The 17,857-nt window shown below is 40.7% G+C and overlaps 1 protein-coding gene across 2 annotated transcripts; it reads left to right on the top strand.

Annotated features, from left to right (window-relative positions):
* The first annotated feature begins 270 nt into the window (after positions 1-270).
* Positions 271-9,034, top strand: LOC134627087 (BTB/POZ domain-containing protein 1-like). 2 transcript variants are annotated; one of them, XM_063473025.1, is made up of 8 exons: positions 271-857; positions 3,881-4,037; positions 4,887-4,992; positions 5,084-5,281; positions 5,499-5,628; positions 5,721-5,808; positions 7,982-8,128; positions 8,223-9,034. In XM_063473025.1, exons 1-8 carry the CDS (start codon positions 442-444, stop codon positions 8,379-8,381), a joined length of 1,401 nt encoding a protein of 466 aa, XP_063329095.1. In that variant the 5' UTR covers positions 271-441; the 3' UTR covers positions 8,382-9,034. The 2 variants fall into 2 exon arrangements, with proteins under 2 accessions (XP_063329095.1, XP_063329087.1); XM_063473017.1 differs by having other exon boundaries at positions 5,436-5,628.
* The last annotated feature ends 8,823 nt before the right edge of the window (positions 9,035-17,857 follow it).

The raw sequence follows: 17,857 nt of genomic DNA, 5'->3' as shown, positions 1-17,857 counted from the left end.
TAAAAAATAGAGTGCAGTGCCTCTTGCTCACACGTTCGTCCACATTTGAATGTATAAATGCTGCTTTTATTTAGAATTTTATTATTTTAATTCTATTCTATTTAACATATTTGCCGATTGTATTGTGCCCAAAAAGGTCACATAGATAAAAAGAAAAAAGATCTGTATGTTAAGACACTGTTCAAGCTTTTTCTTTGTTCGTTTTTTTCCATCTAGAAGTGAACAATAAAGTTTCAGGACAAAAAAAGTATTTTGGAGGAAGTATACCCACGCCACTTCCGGAGACTCTGAAGCTAGCAGGTAGCTAGTGATGAGTGATGGCGTCTGCTGCGATGGATACCACGTAAATGAATAACAACAAAAACATTACGGCGAGTGCGTGTCTGCGTGTCAATAACGAGGCCGTTTCTGTGGAAGTACACTTAAAAGCAGTGTGTCGTTATGGCGACCGGGAGCAGTGGTGGCGGATTGCCGTCAAACCATGACGGTCAGGAGGCAGCATCCAACTCTGCTCATTGCGGAGCACCAGCAGCGCTCTCCAACGTCCCGGCCTCCGCTCCTACCCCGTCCGGCTCCCCGCCCGTCCTCGGCCTTCACCGGGAGCCCATGTACAACTGGCAGGCGACGAAGAGGTCCCTAAAGGAGCGCTTCGCCTTCCTCTTCAACAACGAGCTTCTCAGCGACGTCAGGTTCATAGTAGGGAAAGGAAGACAGGCCCAGAGGATACCGGCCCATAAGTTCGTCCTGGCCGCTGGCAGTGCCGTTTTTGATGCCATGTTTAACGGTGGGATGGCCACGACCTCTGCTGAAATCGAGCTGCCTGATGTGGAGCCGGCCGCCTTCCTCGCGCTGCTCAGGTAGGACAGGTGAACCCCAAGCCCTGCCTGCATTCGAGACCACCTAGTACCACACTATTTCCAGGTGGCAAAAACCAATATGCATACCTCGACCAAGTGTACATAAACATTAAAAACAGCATTTAGAAGTTAATCAAAGTCTAGGCGCTTATGTGGTGATATAAAGTTTACGTTCTGAGCTGTTGTTGATACAAAGAAGGTAAGCAATTATAGGCCTAATGAAAAATACGAAACCTCGCGCTAACGTACTCTATTAAAAAACAGTTTATCACTTATTAATTTGGCTACCTCATTTTAGAGGTCTCACAGCAAAGTGACCTTCAGACCTTTTCTTTTTAATTAAATAATTTGAAAGGTAAAAACTCAAATACGAACTGCTAAGAAACTAATAATTAGAAGGGGTGGGTGGGGGAGGGTATATTGATACAGTACAGTTTCACGATATTGTATCGACGCAGGGACACCAAATATCGATATTTTATTAGATGAATGAAAATAAACAGATAAATAATAAGTACATGAAAACACCCTGTAATACTACTCTACTAAGAAGAGGGCTCATCTCCTGCACCACCATCCTAAATTAGAATTCTGATTCTGATTTAGGATGGTGGTGCAGGAAAAAATAATGATAGCCAAGCAAACTTACAATAAATGGGCTCAACTGAAAAAAACTATCACCACAAATGATGGACGCACTCAGCTGGACAAAGTATATACAGGTCCTTCTCAAAAAATTAGCATATTGTGATAAAGTTCATTATTTCCTGTAATGTACTGATAAACATTAGACTTTCATATATTTTAGATTCATTACACACAACTGAAGTAGTTCAAGCCTTTCATTGTTTTAATATTGATGATTTTGGCATACATAACTCATGAAAACCCAAAATTCCTATCTCAAAAAATTAGCATATCATGAAAAGGTTCTCTAAACGAGCTATTAACCTAACCATCTGAATCAACGAATTAACTCTAAACACCTGCAAAAGATTCCCGAGGCTTTTAAAAGCTCCCAGCCTGGTTCATTACTCAAAACCGCAATCATGGGTAAGACTGCCGACCTGACTGCTGTCCAGAAGGCCATCATTGACACCCTCAAGCAAGAGGGTAAGACACAGAAAGAAATTTCTGAACGAATACGCTGTTCCCAGAGTGCTGTATCAAGGCACCTCAGTGGGAAGTCTGTGGGAAGGAAAAAGTGTGGCAGAAAACACTGCACAACGAGAAGAGGTGACCGGACCCTGAGGAAGATTGTGGAGAAGGACCGATTCCAGACCTTGGGGGACCTGCGGAAGAAGTGGACTGAGTCTGGAGTAGAAACATCCAGAGCCACCGTGTACAGGCGTGTGCAGGAAATGGGCTACAGGTGCCGCATTCCCCAGGTCAAGCCACTTTTGAACCAGAAACAGCGGCAGAAGCACCTGACTGGGCTACAGAGAAGCAGCACTGGACTGTTGCACAGTGGTCCAAAGTACTTTTTTCGGATGAAAGCAACTTTTGCATGTCATTCGGAAATCAAGGTGCCAGAGTCTGGAGGAAGACTGGGGAGAGGGAAATGCCAAAATGCCTGAAGTCCAGTGTCAAGTACCCACAGTCAGTGATGGTCTGGGGTGCCATGTCAGCTGCCGGTGTTGGTCCACTGTGTTTTATCAAGGGCAGGGTCAATGCAGCTAGCTATCAGGAGATTTTGGAGCACTTCATGCTTCCATCTGCTGAAACGCTTTATGGAGATGAAGATTTCATTTTTCAGCACGACCTGGCACCTGCTCACAGTGCCAAGACCACTGGTAAATGGTTTACTGACCATGGTATTACTGTGCTCAATTGGCCTGCCAACTCTCCTGACCTGAACCCCATAGAGAATCTGTGGGATATTGTGACGAGAAAGTTGAGAGACGCAAGACCCAACACTCTGGATGAGCTTAAGGCCGCTATCGAAGCATCCTGGGCCTCCATAACACCTCAGCAGTGCCACAGGCTGATTGCCTCCATGCCACGCCACATTGAAGCAGTCATTTCTGCAAAAGGATTCCCGACCAAGTATTGAGTGCATAACTGAACATAATTATTTGAAGGTTGACTTTTTTTGTATTAAAAACACTTTTCTTTTATTGGTCGGATGAAATATGCTAATTTTTTGAGACAGGAATTTTGGGTTTTCATGAGTTATTTATGCCAAAATCATCAATATTAAAACAATGAAAGGCTTGAACTACTTCAGTTGTGTGTAATGAATGTAAAATATATGAAAGTCTGATGTTTATCAGTACATTACAGGAAATAATGAACTTTATCACAATATGCTAATTTTTTGAGAAGGACCTGTAATTGCCAACTTGACCCCGTTCAATCACAGACTGATAGCCCACCCACTCCATCTTATGGCAACATTGATGGTGGATTTTAGTGACATTGTTGTTATGCTTGACAATCTCATATTGGATAAAACAGATACTTTGATGACATATTTTTGTGCTTAAAAAAGGTAATAAATAACTGTATATGTTATTGAAATACTCAGCTTATTGCAAAATGGTAAAAATTACAATTATAGCAAATCATGAGGGAAATATTGTGATAGTATCGTATCTCAGGGTGTCTGGTGATTCAAGCTAATAATGAGTAAAGAACTGTTGTGATTATCTAGAACCATTTCAGTTTATGCCAAATGAGTAGTGATGTTTGTATGAACTTGTTCCTGCCATTGGAAATAAAAAATCTCAGGCACAGCTAAATCAAAATTTGGGGTTGTTATCTCAAAATCAAACCCTTCAGTTATTAAGCTAAAAAGCTGGCATCACTGATGGTTTGGGTGTGCCTTATTTACTATGGAATTGGCAATTTGCACATCTGGAAAGGTACTACCACAGCCGAAAATTATACAGAGGTTTATTTAATAACTCAAAATGTTGAGGCACCTCCAACTTAGCATGGCCTACAAATATTCAGAATTTACGTAGAATAACTATGAAAATGTAATTGTTCCCTTCGTTCTGGTGCCTGTTTCCTCTCTACAGGTTCCTCTATTCTGACGAGGTCCACATTGGTCCCGAGACGGTGATGACGACTCTGTACACGGCTAAGAAGTATGCGGTCCCTGCTCTGGAGGGGCACTGCGTGGAGTTCCTCACCAAACACCTCAGAGCTGACAACGCATTTATGCTTCTCACTCAGGTTACTTTCACTCTCCTCGACTATAGTGCATCCTTTACGCTAAAACTGAGAGATCCAGATGGCCTGGATTGTACTTTTGGTTTGTCAAATTTTTAATGTTGAAATATTCTTTTTAATTCTGCAAGTTAACTTGCTTGGTTTTGAATTATCCTTCCTCGATGGCACTAGATATAAATAGTCAGATTTATGTAGTCTACAAAGAGTCAGATTTCTTGCATGAATAGGGTTTTAATATCAGCTGTGTGTATTTTTTTAATGCATTTTCCAGGCAATATGTTAAAAAAAATCTAATGAAAATCTGGCATTGCTCTTACCATCTGTTCAACAGCAGCTCTTACAGTTAGAGATCAACTGTATTTCTTTTAAGTGTGTGTGTGTGTCAGTGTGTGTCAGTGTGTGTGTCAGCACCAGACCACCTCCCAGCCATCGATGGCTGGACTTTTACGACATTAGCTGTTCTATTTTTGGTTTATGCTGCCGTTTGTTTGGGTTCAGCATTCTGTTCAGTGGCTGGCTGCTGTGCCCTCAGGCTGCTACTGAATCTGATTGGGGGGTAGAAAAAGTCTCAGCAGCACCTAGAACAAAACTATAAACAATACTGTAAATCAGCTAAAGCAACCATATTCTGAGCGGTGTTTTCTTTATTAGCAGTGGTGGTTTGCCAGATTTATTCATTAGCATTATGAGGTTCAACCCAACTTAAATTGTTTTAGTGTTTGCATTAAACTTTCAGTTTTGTTTTTGCTTGTTCTAACGTGTTTGGGGTAAATTCGATACCCTCCTTTGGTGCGTTCAAGATAAATGACCAGAATCGACACTTACACGGATACTTTTGTGGTCTCGTTACAGGCCAGGTTATTTGATGAGCCTCAGCTCGCCAGTCTCTGCTTAGACACCATCGACAAAAGCACCGCAGATGCAATAAATGCAGAGGGATTTACAGATATTGACCTTGGTATGTGAGCGTTTATGATCAGGTTTTTTCTTGTCCACGGTTTGCATGCGAGTTGTTAAATATTAAGACTTTTGTGTATTTGCATGTGTAGACACTCTTTGCGCGGTGCTTGAAAGAGACACACTAAGCATCAGGGAGAACCGTCTGTTTGGAGCAGTGGTCCGCTGGGCGGAGGCCGAGTGTTACAGGCAACAGCTTCCTCTGACCGCGGAGAACAAACAGAAGGTTCTGGGGAAAGCCCTCCCGCTCATCCGCTTCCCGCTCATGACTGTTGAGGAGTTTGCTGCCGGTAAGTGAATCACAGAAATATGAGTTTATTTGCAATGCTGTGATGTTTGCAACACTCTTCTTACCAGTTCAGCCATCACTAAGCATATCCATCATGTTCCTGATGTACAACTCAAACCACAGAAACCAGTTTGATATTCTTTCTTGTGCAACAGGGCCTGCCCAGTCTGGAATATTGTTCGATCGGGAGGTGGTAAATCTGTTTTTACACTTTACAGTAAACCCCAAACCGCGGGTCGACTACATCGACAGGCCTCGCTGCTGCCTCAGGGGGGAGGAGTGCAGCATTAATAGATTCCAGCAGGTTGAGAGTCGATGGGGGTACAGTGGTACCAGCGATAGGATCAGGTGAGCGGAGGCTTGATGGTTGTTTTTTTTGTTTTTTAATTATTAACACTTGATTTTTCTCATTTTCTTTCCATCTCTTTCTCTCTCTGCAGATTCAATGTTAACAGAAGAATATCCATAGTGGGCTTTGGCTTGTATGGTTCCATACATGGACCCACTGACTATCAGGTCAACATACAGGTAACTTCTGGCACGGAGACATAATGAGGTTCAAGACAAAATACTTACACTGCTGATGAGTGGGTTCATAACTTTTTAGTAGAACTCAGTGTCATTTCATTTTTATATTATTGCCAGCAAGTAAAAAACAAAACAACAACTTTGAAATATTAAATTGAATTTTAAAAAACCCACAAGAAAAACAACCTTTTCTAAAATACAGAGTTGTGGTAACACAAGCATCAATCCTTGCTTTAATATATCTTAGCTTTAAACTATAAATTAAGTGCTCAGTGTGTAAAATACCCCTAAATTATTCCTCAAGTCTTTAACTAAACTGCAGCCAGGTTTCTGTAGCTTGCATGAACATACAGCATATGCTCAAACTAAGAGCTAGCATTGGCCAAAATAATGATTAGATATACATAAGACTGTCCTGCAGCTTTGTATACTGTGTGTCATGTCCAAAATATTGGGATCGAGAGTGAAATGTAAAAAGAATACAGTGCAAATCTCATAAACACGTAATTTATTCACAGAAAAACAGAGAAAAATGTCACATGTTTAAAATAAGAAATTTTTACCACTGAAGGAAAAACATCAGCTCCTTCTGAATTTGATGGCAGCAACACCTGTCAAAAAAATGGGACAAGGGAAACAAAAGAATGGAAAAGTAAGCGCTACTGAGTTCAGTAACATGAGAGGCAGAGTTTCACTGTTTTGCAAAAAACTGCAAATCTACAAATTGTTCTTCAGTGTAAAAGCAAGTGAGACACCAGTGTATAATCTGTATGCCTCAGTTCCCTATACCAGTATAATACTTATAGTGAGCTAACTGAACCCTGACATTACTCTTGGGTGTTCCTGTTATTTATTACTGTTATTTATGCATCAAAGCTTTTATTCTATAATTACAGGCTAAAGTCAGCATCGTTTTATATAATACACACATAATGCATTAGTTACTGTTATTAATCCTCTTAGCTGTAGAGTCAATCTAGCCAGCTAGTGTTTCTAGTCACATCAGATTTTGCTAGCAGTACCATTAGCAGGAAGGAAAGCATACATTAGAAATTAGTGGACTCCATTTCCAATCTAAAATAGCCAGTATTGCTCAGTGTTGGTGCTGTAGAGGAATGGAAGAAAGAGACAAAGGCAAGGCATTAAGGAGCGGGCAACTCATCTGAGTCCCTCACATTAAGGTTACTGCACAGGCTGCTGGAGGTAACCCAGAGCTGGAAAAGATCTTATTTTTTAAGTAACGTTACAGTCCGCTCACACATTGGCAATAAAAATAAAAACATTGCATTTATGAAAAAAGCTGAAATAATGTTAAAAAAAATACCGGTAAGTGGGGAAATTAGAAATCTGAACACAGAAACCAGTAGTAATATCCTTTCCAAAATATGCAATAAAGATACCAAAAAAGGGTGTGCTGTCTAGATCTGCTTTATGGTAAACTCACTCTCTTTTATTGTGTAATTTATAATTCCTCTTTATATGACGGTTTTCTCTGTTTCCTGCTTGAAAACAAGCTTTAAGATAAAACATGGCTGAAGATACTGATCACGTATCTATGTGTGATCAGTATGCAGTTGCTAAAAGCGAGTGTTCAGTAGCTGACCTTTTATCTCTGTCAAACACCAAGCCCTGGCACGTGTTTGCCTTTCAGTTATTTTACTAAAAATGTGCCATCAAATGCCAACTGACTCGTTCAGTTCCCTGTATTTGTTAAAAACTCTAACAGAAGCTTCTGCACACCAGTGAAAAGCCCAGGTTCTTACAGTGCTCGGTAGATGTTCTGATTACAATCTGTGATGTAAAGGTCCAAGATTTGCATCATCCCTGCAGTTCAAAGTATAGCCAGGGGACCTTTATGCGTGTGATCCCTCCTATCGCAGCTGCTCATCTAAACTAAACTAAAACCCCAGTCACACAGGCGTAAACGATCGACGACTGAATTCAGCAGTTTAGCGGTCACAGGCTGGTCTCTGTGCCTGTTAACTTTAGTCCCCAGTAAGAAGAGACGTAGCTGAATATGTGCTGTGTAACAGTTTATTTCAGGGGTCTTCCACATTTGTTACAGCTACAGAAATCCACCAGTAAACAGATGTGACACTGATGCTGCCAGCTGTGTAAAAAGTTGATCTTGTTGTTGTACATTCAGTGAAGACCTTCTCCTGTTCCTCCGTAGATCATAGAGAGCGACAAACGCATCACACTGGGACAGAACGAGACAGGTTTCAGCTGCGATGGCACAGCAAACACGTTCCGAGTGATGTTCAAAGAGCCCGTGGAAATCCTACCCAACGTCAGCTACACTGCGTGCGCCACCTTAAAGGTCAGCCCGAGGTCACTGTATTTGAAAACTGAATTGAAGGAATTATTGAACATTGGCTCAATTTAACGTCTGTCTTTTTAATTTTATAACTCAGGGCCCCGACTCGCATTACGGCACTAAAGGGTTAAAGAAAGTGACCCAGGAATTGGCATCGGGGGCCAAGACAACATTTTTCTTTTTTAGTTCACCTGGAAATAACAACGGCACATCCGTGGAGGACGGGCAGATACCAGAAATCATCTACTACAGCTGAACTCGCTGCAGTGTCATTCAGGTACACTGAAACAAGGAGACCTCGGACTGCTGGGAAGACTGGACTGTACTTAGTGCCTCACGAGCCCATGGAATAACGAATGTGTGTGTGCGTGTACGTGTGCTGTATGTGGGTATTTCTCTATACGATGTTGGTGTACAGGCATGATCAGCCATGTGGAAACAGCCTGAGTTGTGGAAAAATCACAGCTCTGTTGTCAAAAAAAAGAAGAAAAAAAAAAGAAAAGCTATTCGGGGGACAAAGTGTATGATCGGCTATGAATGATCTAAATACAGACACATCCTAGGAGACAGGCCTGAGAGCTGTCTGTCTGTTAACATGTGAATCTGAGCTGCACGTCAAACTGCAGACGGCTACAATCTGTTTTGCTGATGCATTTATCCAAAGTACAATATTTACATTTTTTAAATTTTTTTTTATTGTGCACTGTTTATCATGTATTCAACATGTGTCTGTTCAAGTACTTTGTTTTGGCATTGTAATCACGCTCCGTGTGTGTATGTTGTGTAACTTTGCCAGTGGTACATGCTGTTATTTATGACTTCATGTTTGCTTAGAGTTAAAATGAAAAAAGAAGAAGGAAAAAAACCAGCAACAACAAAATAAACGTTCCAGTTTTATGGAGAAATAAATGTTTTGTTTTGTTTTTAATATGGCTTAAAAAGTGAGATTTTTTTTTCCTGTTCCAAACGCTGTGGTAAATATTTATGTACGGTTTATATCATTCCTCTTTGTGTCACTAGGTGATGCCAAATCCTCTACATGCATTCAGATACTACAAAACAGATTAGAGGAGGGGGTTGTGAGACGATCAAGGGAAGTAATCGACGTCGTGGTTACAGTGTCGTCCTTAATCCTGACGCACATCTCAATAATGCCCAATTAATCTTTGCTGGATGTGCTCTGTTCTTACTCTGCCACTGAAAAGAAGAAGGCTGTCCTCTGAAAGCTGCGTCTACAGCTCAAAAGATGAAGTGCTCTTAAATTGCATAATCTGCACATTCATATGAAACAGGCGGTGCAAACAAGGCCACTTTAGACGGCTGTGAGTGGGCTTTGACGAGGAGAGTGATCCACGAAGGCTGTCAGGTGAGTCACCGGGACCTGAGAGCTTCTCCTGCTGCCTGCCCACTTAGACGGCCCTCATAAGAGAAAGAACCAAGAAAATCAGTTTGAGGCAGCTTTTTTTCTTTTTTCACCACCCACGACACAAAACACTCAAGAACCAGGAGGACAAATAGTCCACAGCACTACCAGTCCTCTAATTTTTACCTGTACTTTGTTAAAAAAAATATTTTAAAGTCTTCGAAGAACTTAATAAAGGCTTCCTGTTACGTCTGCCACCGACACAAACAGGCAAACATGGAGCTTACTGGGAATAACTCAGTCACAAGGATGATTTCTTGCACTTATTAGATTACAAATACATGACAGGGATTTGTGGTTTCTCTGATGTGTGCGCTTGTCTTTCTAGGTGTGTGGGTGGTGTGAGGCTGGTTAGATGGCAGATGAATGGGCCGTCTTTCACAAAGTGAGCCTGAACAGGAACACTGATGACAGGAGAGGAGATTTTTCCCTCTGCTGTTTTTTTGACAACAAGTGACACATGAATGTACAAGACTAATGGTTTATGTGGTGCTGAAGCATGATTATAATCAAGACCCCCACTTTTAGTACTCTGCCTAACAATGGTTCCTCTAATTAGTGTGGCTGCAAAAGTGTTGTGCAGCAAAACTCTCACAGTACCAACAAATGATGCTGACATATGAACAGGTAGTATTACCTGCATGGGGTTCTTCTGTTGTGAAGGAAGTGAAGTGAAGCAAGGTCTTCACTCTCTTTTCTGGTTTTTAGCATTTTTATGAAAACACATTTCGTGTTTGCCAAAGACATGCATCATATGTGTATGATGTGTCTGCACTTACAGTGTGTATTTGTGTTCTTGGTATACTTGCTATACACACTATAAAAATCATTTACATTATGTACCCAGATGTATTTGTGGTAATGTAACACACCTAAAGGATGCACGCGCTCCCCTTTTTATCTGAAGACACAAAGCAACAACGGCAAAAATCACATCAGTGTCAAAACTGAATCAGGAAAACCCGAATATTGCATTTTTCTTTTGGTCAAAAGCTGAGTGTGATAAGTGTTAAACCAGGCAATTTTTAGACTACATCAGTTGAGCCAATTTCCCAGACTTCACGCAGCTTTCTCTACACACAAAATACAAAAGGTTTTACACACCTTTGTTTTCACATTTGTGGCAATACTCCCTAGGATCTTTTTGGATTTCCCTACAGGAAATTCAGTTCAGTGATTTGTGTACTCCTATTGCATCTTGACGATTGTGTTGATTAACTGAAACCACACGAAGTCATTTTTAAGGCTACATTTAGATGCTGATCCTAAAATGTTACCTGGGTCAGTCCAGTTCCCAACTCAGTCACTCATCTGTCATCAATTTTAGCTTTATTGTGTGTGCAGCCTATCTTTGTTTGTCAGTGTACTGCATCTTAGCACCTACATTTATTTAAATATTCTTGTCAAACAGGATGACACATCCTCAGTGAAGGTACACTGAATGTACCGTGTTCTGGTACAAGATCCAGCTTTCTGTGTGTGTGTGTGTGTGTGTGTGAGTGTGTGTGTGTGTGTGTGTGTCTGTCTCTGTGTGTCTGTGTGTGTCCATCACGACTTAACCTGCAGGCAGGATGGATAGTGTGTGAGTGTGTGTGTGTTTGTGTTCACCTACTTGTCCAGCTGGTGGGAGTTATGTAATCTGTATTCCAGTGTTGTGAGACAGTTGGATAATTAATTATACATACATATATATATATGACTGTGTGGTGAGCATCTCTGAACTGATCCTGCTAAATTGCGATGCCTCTCACTTCATATTCTATTATACTGTATGCAGTGCAAGTTTTAAAGAAGTCTGAAATTGATGGAGAATACATGTCTGTGTGATTAGAGTGAAAGGAGAAAATGAAATGATACCCAACAGTCCAGTTTATGATTTTTATATAAAAACTGTTATAAAAACTAAAATTTCTTTTATTTTGAAATTTACATTATAGGGCGTGTTTGTTTGTTTTTTAACTTAACAGAAATAGATACAATTTTTTTGCTATTTGTAATTCAAATATTTTTGGTTATTATCTCAAAATTTAACTTTTTAAAAGTTTTTTTTTGCAGAATTTTTTCTCAGCAATTCGAGTTTGTAAGTCCCAGACCAACCCAAACCGTAACTTTAATTTACATCATTTAGAGGGTACCTCACAAATTTTGGAGCTATTAACCCAAATGTTTGACTTATAGATGAAACTGGAAGAAAAGAAAAACTGTCATAGGCATGTGCCTTCACTTGTGGTGCTAAAAAAAATCAGGTAGTTCTAACAGTGAGTACTGAAAGTAAAAAATTTACACAAAACTCTCAATTTCACAAATTCATTCTGGCATCTCCACCATTCATGCCTTCATTTCGGACTTGCCTTTATCATAGCATAAGCATGCGTTTGTCAGATTTTTCTTGAAGTTTTATGTTAAGTTTTTTCCCTTTGCATATTCAGCAGTGGAGGAAAATTAGGAGTGTCACTCATAAGAATAAAGATGGCACCCTTTTATTTACGTAGCTAAAATGATGGAGTGCAGCAGCATGCGCAACACCAAGAATCAGAGACTGAAGTAGCTCGATAATATAAATCCATATTTATTTATTTATTTATAACTGTGCATTTCTACAATGCGCTTTTAAAATTTTGACTCATTTTATAAGTATTTCATTCACAGTCAATCAGGAAAAGGATAAACAAAGGCAAATTTCTTACATTTAGCTGTTTGGGCAACTGGTTTCAAACAAAGGGATGTTTTCTCTATTCACAGAAAACCTGCACCTTTCCCTCTTGAATGTGACTTTTATTAATATTCAACAATGTAAATTTTCAGCAGTGGTTCGATGTGCTGCTCTGTAGGACGCTGATGGTTGTCATCTTGAAGTGTAATTGCAGCCTAGACGGTAAGCACAGAGCAGGTTGAAGAATGAGGGAAAATCGTTCCCATTTCACACACTGCTGAATCTGAGAATGTCCTTACCCTGATGAGAAAAGGAAAACAGATGGCTCAGATGTTGCATTTTTGATAAACATCAATTACAAACCAGCATCCTTACTGCATTGAAAAGGCTTTCGGTGTAGTTCTGTGTGTCAGCCTGTCCCTCGGCCAATCACTGGTTTGCATGAGGAAGACACAGATGGACTGAGCGGAGCATCTAAGGTTTTGGAAGATGGAGCCATCTTTGGTAACAAGAGAAAAGCCATTTCTGTCTGTATTCCCATGAGAGAAGAAATACATTGAATTTTCATGACCTGCATTTTATTTATAACATGGGAATTTACAATTTGGCCTTTCTACTACATATGCTGAATTTGATAATAACAGCGTCAGCTTTTAATTCATGAGAAACCTTTTTGGCTTATGGTTGCTTGCAAAAAGTGGCACCAAAGCTGCTTCTTGTTATGTTTCAGATCCACTACTGAATACATCTCTCACCAGGTTAGTAAAGGATCAGGTCTGAATGCTTCTTCCACCAAGTATTCCTAGAGCTGTCTATGTGTCCCACTAGAGTACCACCTGATATAATCAGACTAACAAGCGCTCCTCTGCACCACAGTCCACTGTCTTCACATGGATGACCTGGGCAGCTGCATGATTAAGTTACAGAGTGTGCATTCGGATGAGCAAAGCACTAGGGTGCATTCAAACCTCACTTTGTGCGACCTATTCTTAATTGTTAATTAAGTGCATATATGATCACGTGGCTGCTAGCTGCACGTGTGCTCGTGCGCACAAGGTACACTTGTGCACAGTGTTGTTTGAAAGCTGGAGGCATTCATTTCAACAAAAAAGAGCAGAGCACGAGCGCTTTGCCATTTACACACGCCACTCGCTACACGAACACTCTGCACTGTCTGCTGGGGGCTGGCTGGCCCGGACCAACCTTAGCCCCTGCACTCTCCAACACCAGATGTAGGTCGCCGAGTGCTCCGGGGGCTGGGGGATCCTGCGTGTTTGTGTGTGTTTCCAGGGAGGTTGTAGTGTATTGTGCGCACAAACGCATGTGTGCATGCTCTTCCAAGAGGAGGGGGGGCAGAGTGATGATTGTAGTGGATGAGTTCATCATCAAGGACATGGCCCCCAGCGCACTGTCTCCATTGCTGTCACATTGCATCGTCACAAACAGGCCACATGAAGCCTGACAGCCCGGCAGACCACACCGAGGGCATACTCTTGTTGGTCCCTCAATGTGGCTCTCTCTATTGTTTTCCTTTTCTTACAATCTCCAAGTCTCATCATCCATTACCAGCATAATAATTGCAATTAAAACATGATGGGATTGATTAGGTGGGGATTCAAAAGGTCTCCGCCTGGTAGTCAAAGAAATAACAGTAAGCAGCACATTTATTTTCTTAATGTGGCAAAAACTGCTTAACCAGATGTTTTATGCTGCATTTAGAGATGAGTGCAATGAATGTGTAGGCTAAGGGATAGTACAGTCAACACTCTGTGTCACACAAAGGACCGGATTAACATGCTGACCTTTGGATTAATCTTTCTAGCTGTGTGAACTTTATGTAGAGTCTAGTTTCTGAGGATTTCAAAGGGGATGTCAGTTCATCTCAATCTGACAGGCAGTCCTTCTGATGTGATGTGTTAATATCAGCACCAAATTCTATACTACGTAAGCTAAACACATTCAAAGCAGGATTCGAGCACGAAGACCCACTTTTTTGACAATCCATGAAAAGCAAAAACTAACATTAGTGCTAGAGAAGGAAAGGTCAGGGGAAAACACCAAATTCTGTAGGATATATCCTCTATAAAATGCAGGCACTATCCATCCAGACTGATGACAGAGTGAACAACACTGTATGGGTCCTTATAGAGTCTTTGCCAGCAATGCCATCCAGAGAGTCATGCTATTAGCAGGGACAAACCATAAGAAATATGGCTTTAGCTTACTCTTGTAATAACTTGAGACACTGGGAAATGTTTGTTCACTGTGACCATAGTAAACTTCAGTAGTACCAGTTTGAAAAGTACATCAATTAATGAGCTATATGTGTTGTATGCTTCTTTCATTTTCAAAGCTGTACAGTGGGCCAAATTGGAGTCTCTGGAGGACCAATTCTGGCAACTGGGCCTTATGTTTGACACCCATGCTTTAACACTCTTTAAAGATTATTGAAATTGTAAAAACTCTGTTTCGACCTCCCCAAATGGTCAAGACAGCCGGCTGCTGCCTGAATTTAGTTCTGCCTGAAGTTTCATACTCCCCACTGTTTGCCAAGTATTTGCTGAGTGGTGACGTGGGTGGGTTTCTTTTTTATAATATTGCATATAATTCAATATAATGTTTTTGTCATATATACTGTGTTTCCATGTATGATTGCACACAAATCCCAATTTTCTAGAATTTTCTAGTAGAATATAAAGAAATGAGGGTGGCTTAAACCTTTTCCACAGTAGTTTACCTTCACTGACTGGAACATAAAATACTGTATAAAGCTCTTAATGACTAATCACTATCAGAAAATTTTAGAGTACTCTGTTGTCTCAGCACAGCACTTGACTTGTTGGTTTCCAGTAGAATGGGAGGCAGATCCTTCAGCTATGAGACTCTTCTCCTGAGGAACCAGTTCCCAGTTTGAGTTCGGAAGACATACACCACCTGTTTTTTCAAGAGTAGGCTTAAAACTTTCCTTTTTGATGAAAACCTATAATAAGAGGTGGTTCCCTGAAAAATCCTTTCTTTATGATGATATAGGCCCTTCTTTTGTGGGACCTCCCACAGTGCACCTGTCATCTTGACTTTGCTCTCTTCTCGTTCAATGTAAATTAATTTTATTGACGACTATTGCAGGTCATTAACTTTGGATAGTTTTGGATAGTTTTTGCATTGTCCCCTCTCTTTCCAGAGCCTGTGCGTCTGGTTCTGGAGCTGTGTGTTCCTGATCTTTTGTTTACTGGCACCACCAATCTGCTCAGTGTTTATTGTTTTTCAGCGCTCATCCTTTCTCTCTCCGCTCACCCCAAATGGTCAAGACAGCCGGCCGCCCAGCCTGAATTTAGTTATGACTGAAGTTTCTTACTGCCCACTGTTTCCCAAGTGCTTGCTGGGTGGTCATGTGTTGGGTTTCTCTTTATAATACTGCATATAAATCTGCTGACCTTAATTTGTAAACTCTCCTCAGATTATACTTTTATGATTTGCCAAAGCACTGATAACAAAGAAAGTGAAATGACCGTGAAAGATGGGAATCTCTACACTCCTTCCCTGTGCCACGTAAACACAAGTCTAGAATTTTTATATATTTCTCTGCAAATAAACCCCTACTTTACTTACTGATCTACTCTGCACAAGACATCGCTGTGCTGTGAAGACACAGCAGTCTCGGGTGACAACTCTCTAATCTAAACTGATTACAGTGGTGATGGCAGCGTTCTCCACAGTGTGCCAGTTTCAGCACATCCCCCACGCACTTACGGCCTAACCTCCTTCCTCCCTCCCTCGCTTATCATCACAGCTGATTGCACTGCTGAAGTCCAAATGAACTGTTAACCCTGTCTTTACCAGGTCCATAAATAGAAAGCACAGAACTGAATCCAGGCAGTGATGAAACAGTGCGGCGGTTTGCTTGCTGCTTCGCTGGAGAGATGGCTAATGTGTCCAAAGTTGCTCTTTGTCCCTGAACTGGGATCTGCAGTAAATGCACTGGGAAACACAAGTGCTGACATCTTTAGGCAATGAGCTACATACGCCATAGCCAATGATGCATATACCAAGAATGCATTAATAATGCACATTAATATTTTAGATGCTCTTTCACAATTTGAACTATTGGTGTTTAGCTGCTTCTGAGCTATGAATGCTGCTTTTTTCCCCTCCACAGTTGTTCAGGCCATCTGGTTTAATGTGTCATCCAGTACTCCGACATTAAATCTGGTGAAGAGTTTCTGAGCCTGTGGGGTGAGACATTCATAGTTATAACTTCTATGAGAGAATTTGTTGATTCATTTGAAGAAGAGTTTAGGATTAGGACATTTCAGGAGAGCTTTTATCTGAGCTAAGATTCTGTATTTGTCGAAGCCGATCGAAATGTAAATCAAAAATAAAGCCATCTCAATAGTGGTTTAGCCAGTTCACAGTGGTCCCAAAATCAAAATTCCTGGAATATACTGATTGGGTTATTCTGAAATGTGTTTGAATACAATAAAGATATAAGCCTGGACCACTTATTGATGAATTTTGCAGTAAGATTCAGCTTATTTAGTGTTAAAATGTGAGCTAATCTTTAACAAAGGTCATGAACCCAGCATGAAGTATGAACCCATTACTTTCTGATTATCCTACACTGGGTTGCTTATTTGTTTCAGAACTGATAAAAAGATTTTATTGTTCTATAAAAACACTCCATTGCAGACTATACACTCAACACCGGTTCTACTGCTTGTTACTGCAAATATACAATCAGCCAATCACATGGCAGTAAATCAGTGCATTTAGGCACAGTCAAGATAATCTGCTGAAGTTCAAAATAAGCATCACAATGGGGCTGGCGTGAGTATTTCAGAAAGTGCTGATCTACTGTGATTTTTACACAGAACCATAATAAAGTGTCTGGTGAATGTACACTACCGGTCAAAAGTTTTAGAACACCCCAATTTTTCCCATTCAAGTCGTTCAAGTCCTGTGAATAGCCTGAAATGGTACAAAGGTAAGTGGTGAACTGCAAGAGGTTAAAGAAAAGGTCGCCCAAAATTAAAAAATAACGTACATTTCAGAATTATACAAAAAGGCCTTTTGTCAATGGAGGTTGATCAAGCCTTGAAAGTAGCCGATGCTACCAATTCCTACAGGTGTTCCAACTTTTATGGATTACTTACAACCCCCTGTCTGCATAAAAGCAGTGTTGGAACACACTGTGGTACCATACCCTCGAGAGCATCAGTTGAACAGTATTGTACTGCAGAAAGTAGTTTGTTGCTACAACAATGGCGAGAAAAGGAGATAACGAAAGAGAGACAATGAAGAGAGACAGACCATCATATCACTTAAAAACGTAGGTCTTTCCTATGGAGAAATTGCAAAGAAAGTCAAGGAAACAGTCAGTAAGGTTTCCTTCACCATCAGAAGGCACTCAGAAAATGGGGCAAACTCTGACAGGAAGAGGTCTGGCAGACCCAAAGCCACAACTGAATCAGAGGACAAGTTTTTGAGAGTTAACAACTTGCATGATAGGCGACTCATAGGACAACAGCTTCAAGCACAGCTTAATAGTGGTCATAAGCAAGTCTCAGTTTCAACTGTGAAGAGAAGACTTGACAGGTTTGACAGGATGAGTTACAGCAAGAAAGCTATTGTGAGGATGTCCGAATAAGACAAGATTCTG

This window comes from Pelmatolapia mariae, linkage group LG1 (assembly GCF_036321145.2).
Source record: "Pelmatolapia mariae isolate MD_Pm_ZW linkage group LG1, Pm_UMD_F_2, whole genome shotgun sequence".
NCBI lineage: Eukaryota > Metazoa > Chordata > Actinopteri > Cichliformes > Cichlidae > Pelmatolapia > Pelmatolapia mariae.
Note: the sequence above shows the minus strand (reverse complement) of the source record. Positions and strands in the feature narration are given on the sequence as shown.

What these genes read in the sequence shown, in the direction of transcription:
- LOC134627087 (XM_063473017.1), top strand. Translation starts at nt 442, where the DNA reads ATGGCGACCGGGAGCAGTGGTGGCGGATTGCCGTCAAACCATGACGGT. An exon ending in GCCTTCCTCGCGCTGCTCAG is followed by an intron (nt 858 to 3,880) that starts GTAGGACAGGTG and finishes TCCTCTCTACAG; the next exon opens with GTTCCTCTATTCTGACGAGG. An exon ending in TGTTGAGGAGTTTGCTGCCG is followed by an intron (nt 5,282 to 5,435) that starts GTAAGTGAATCA and finishes CTTGTGCAACAG; the next exon opens with GGCCTGCCCAGTCTGGAATA.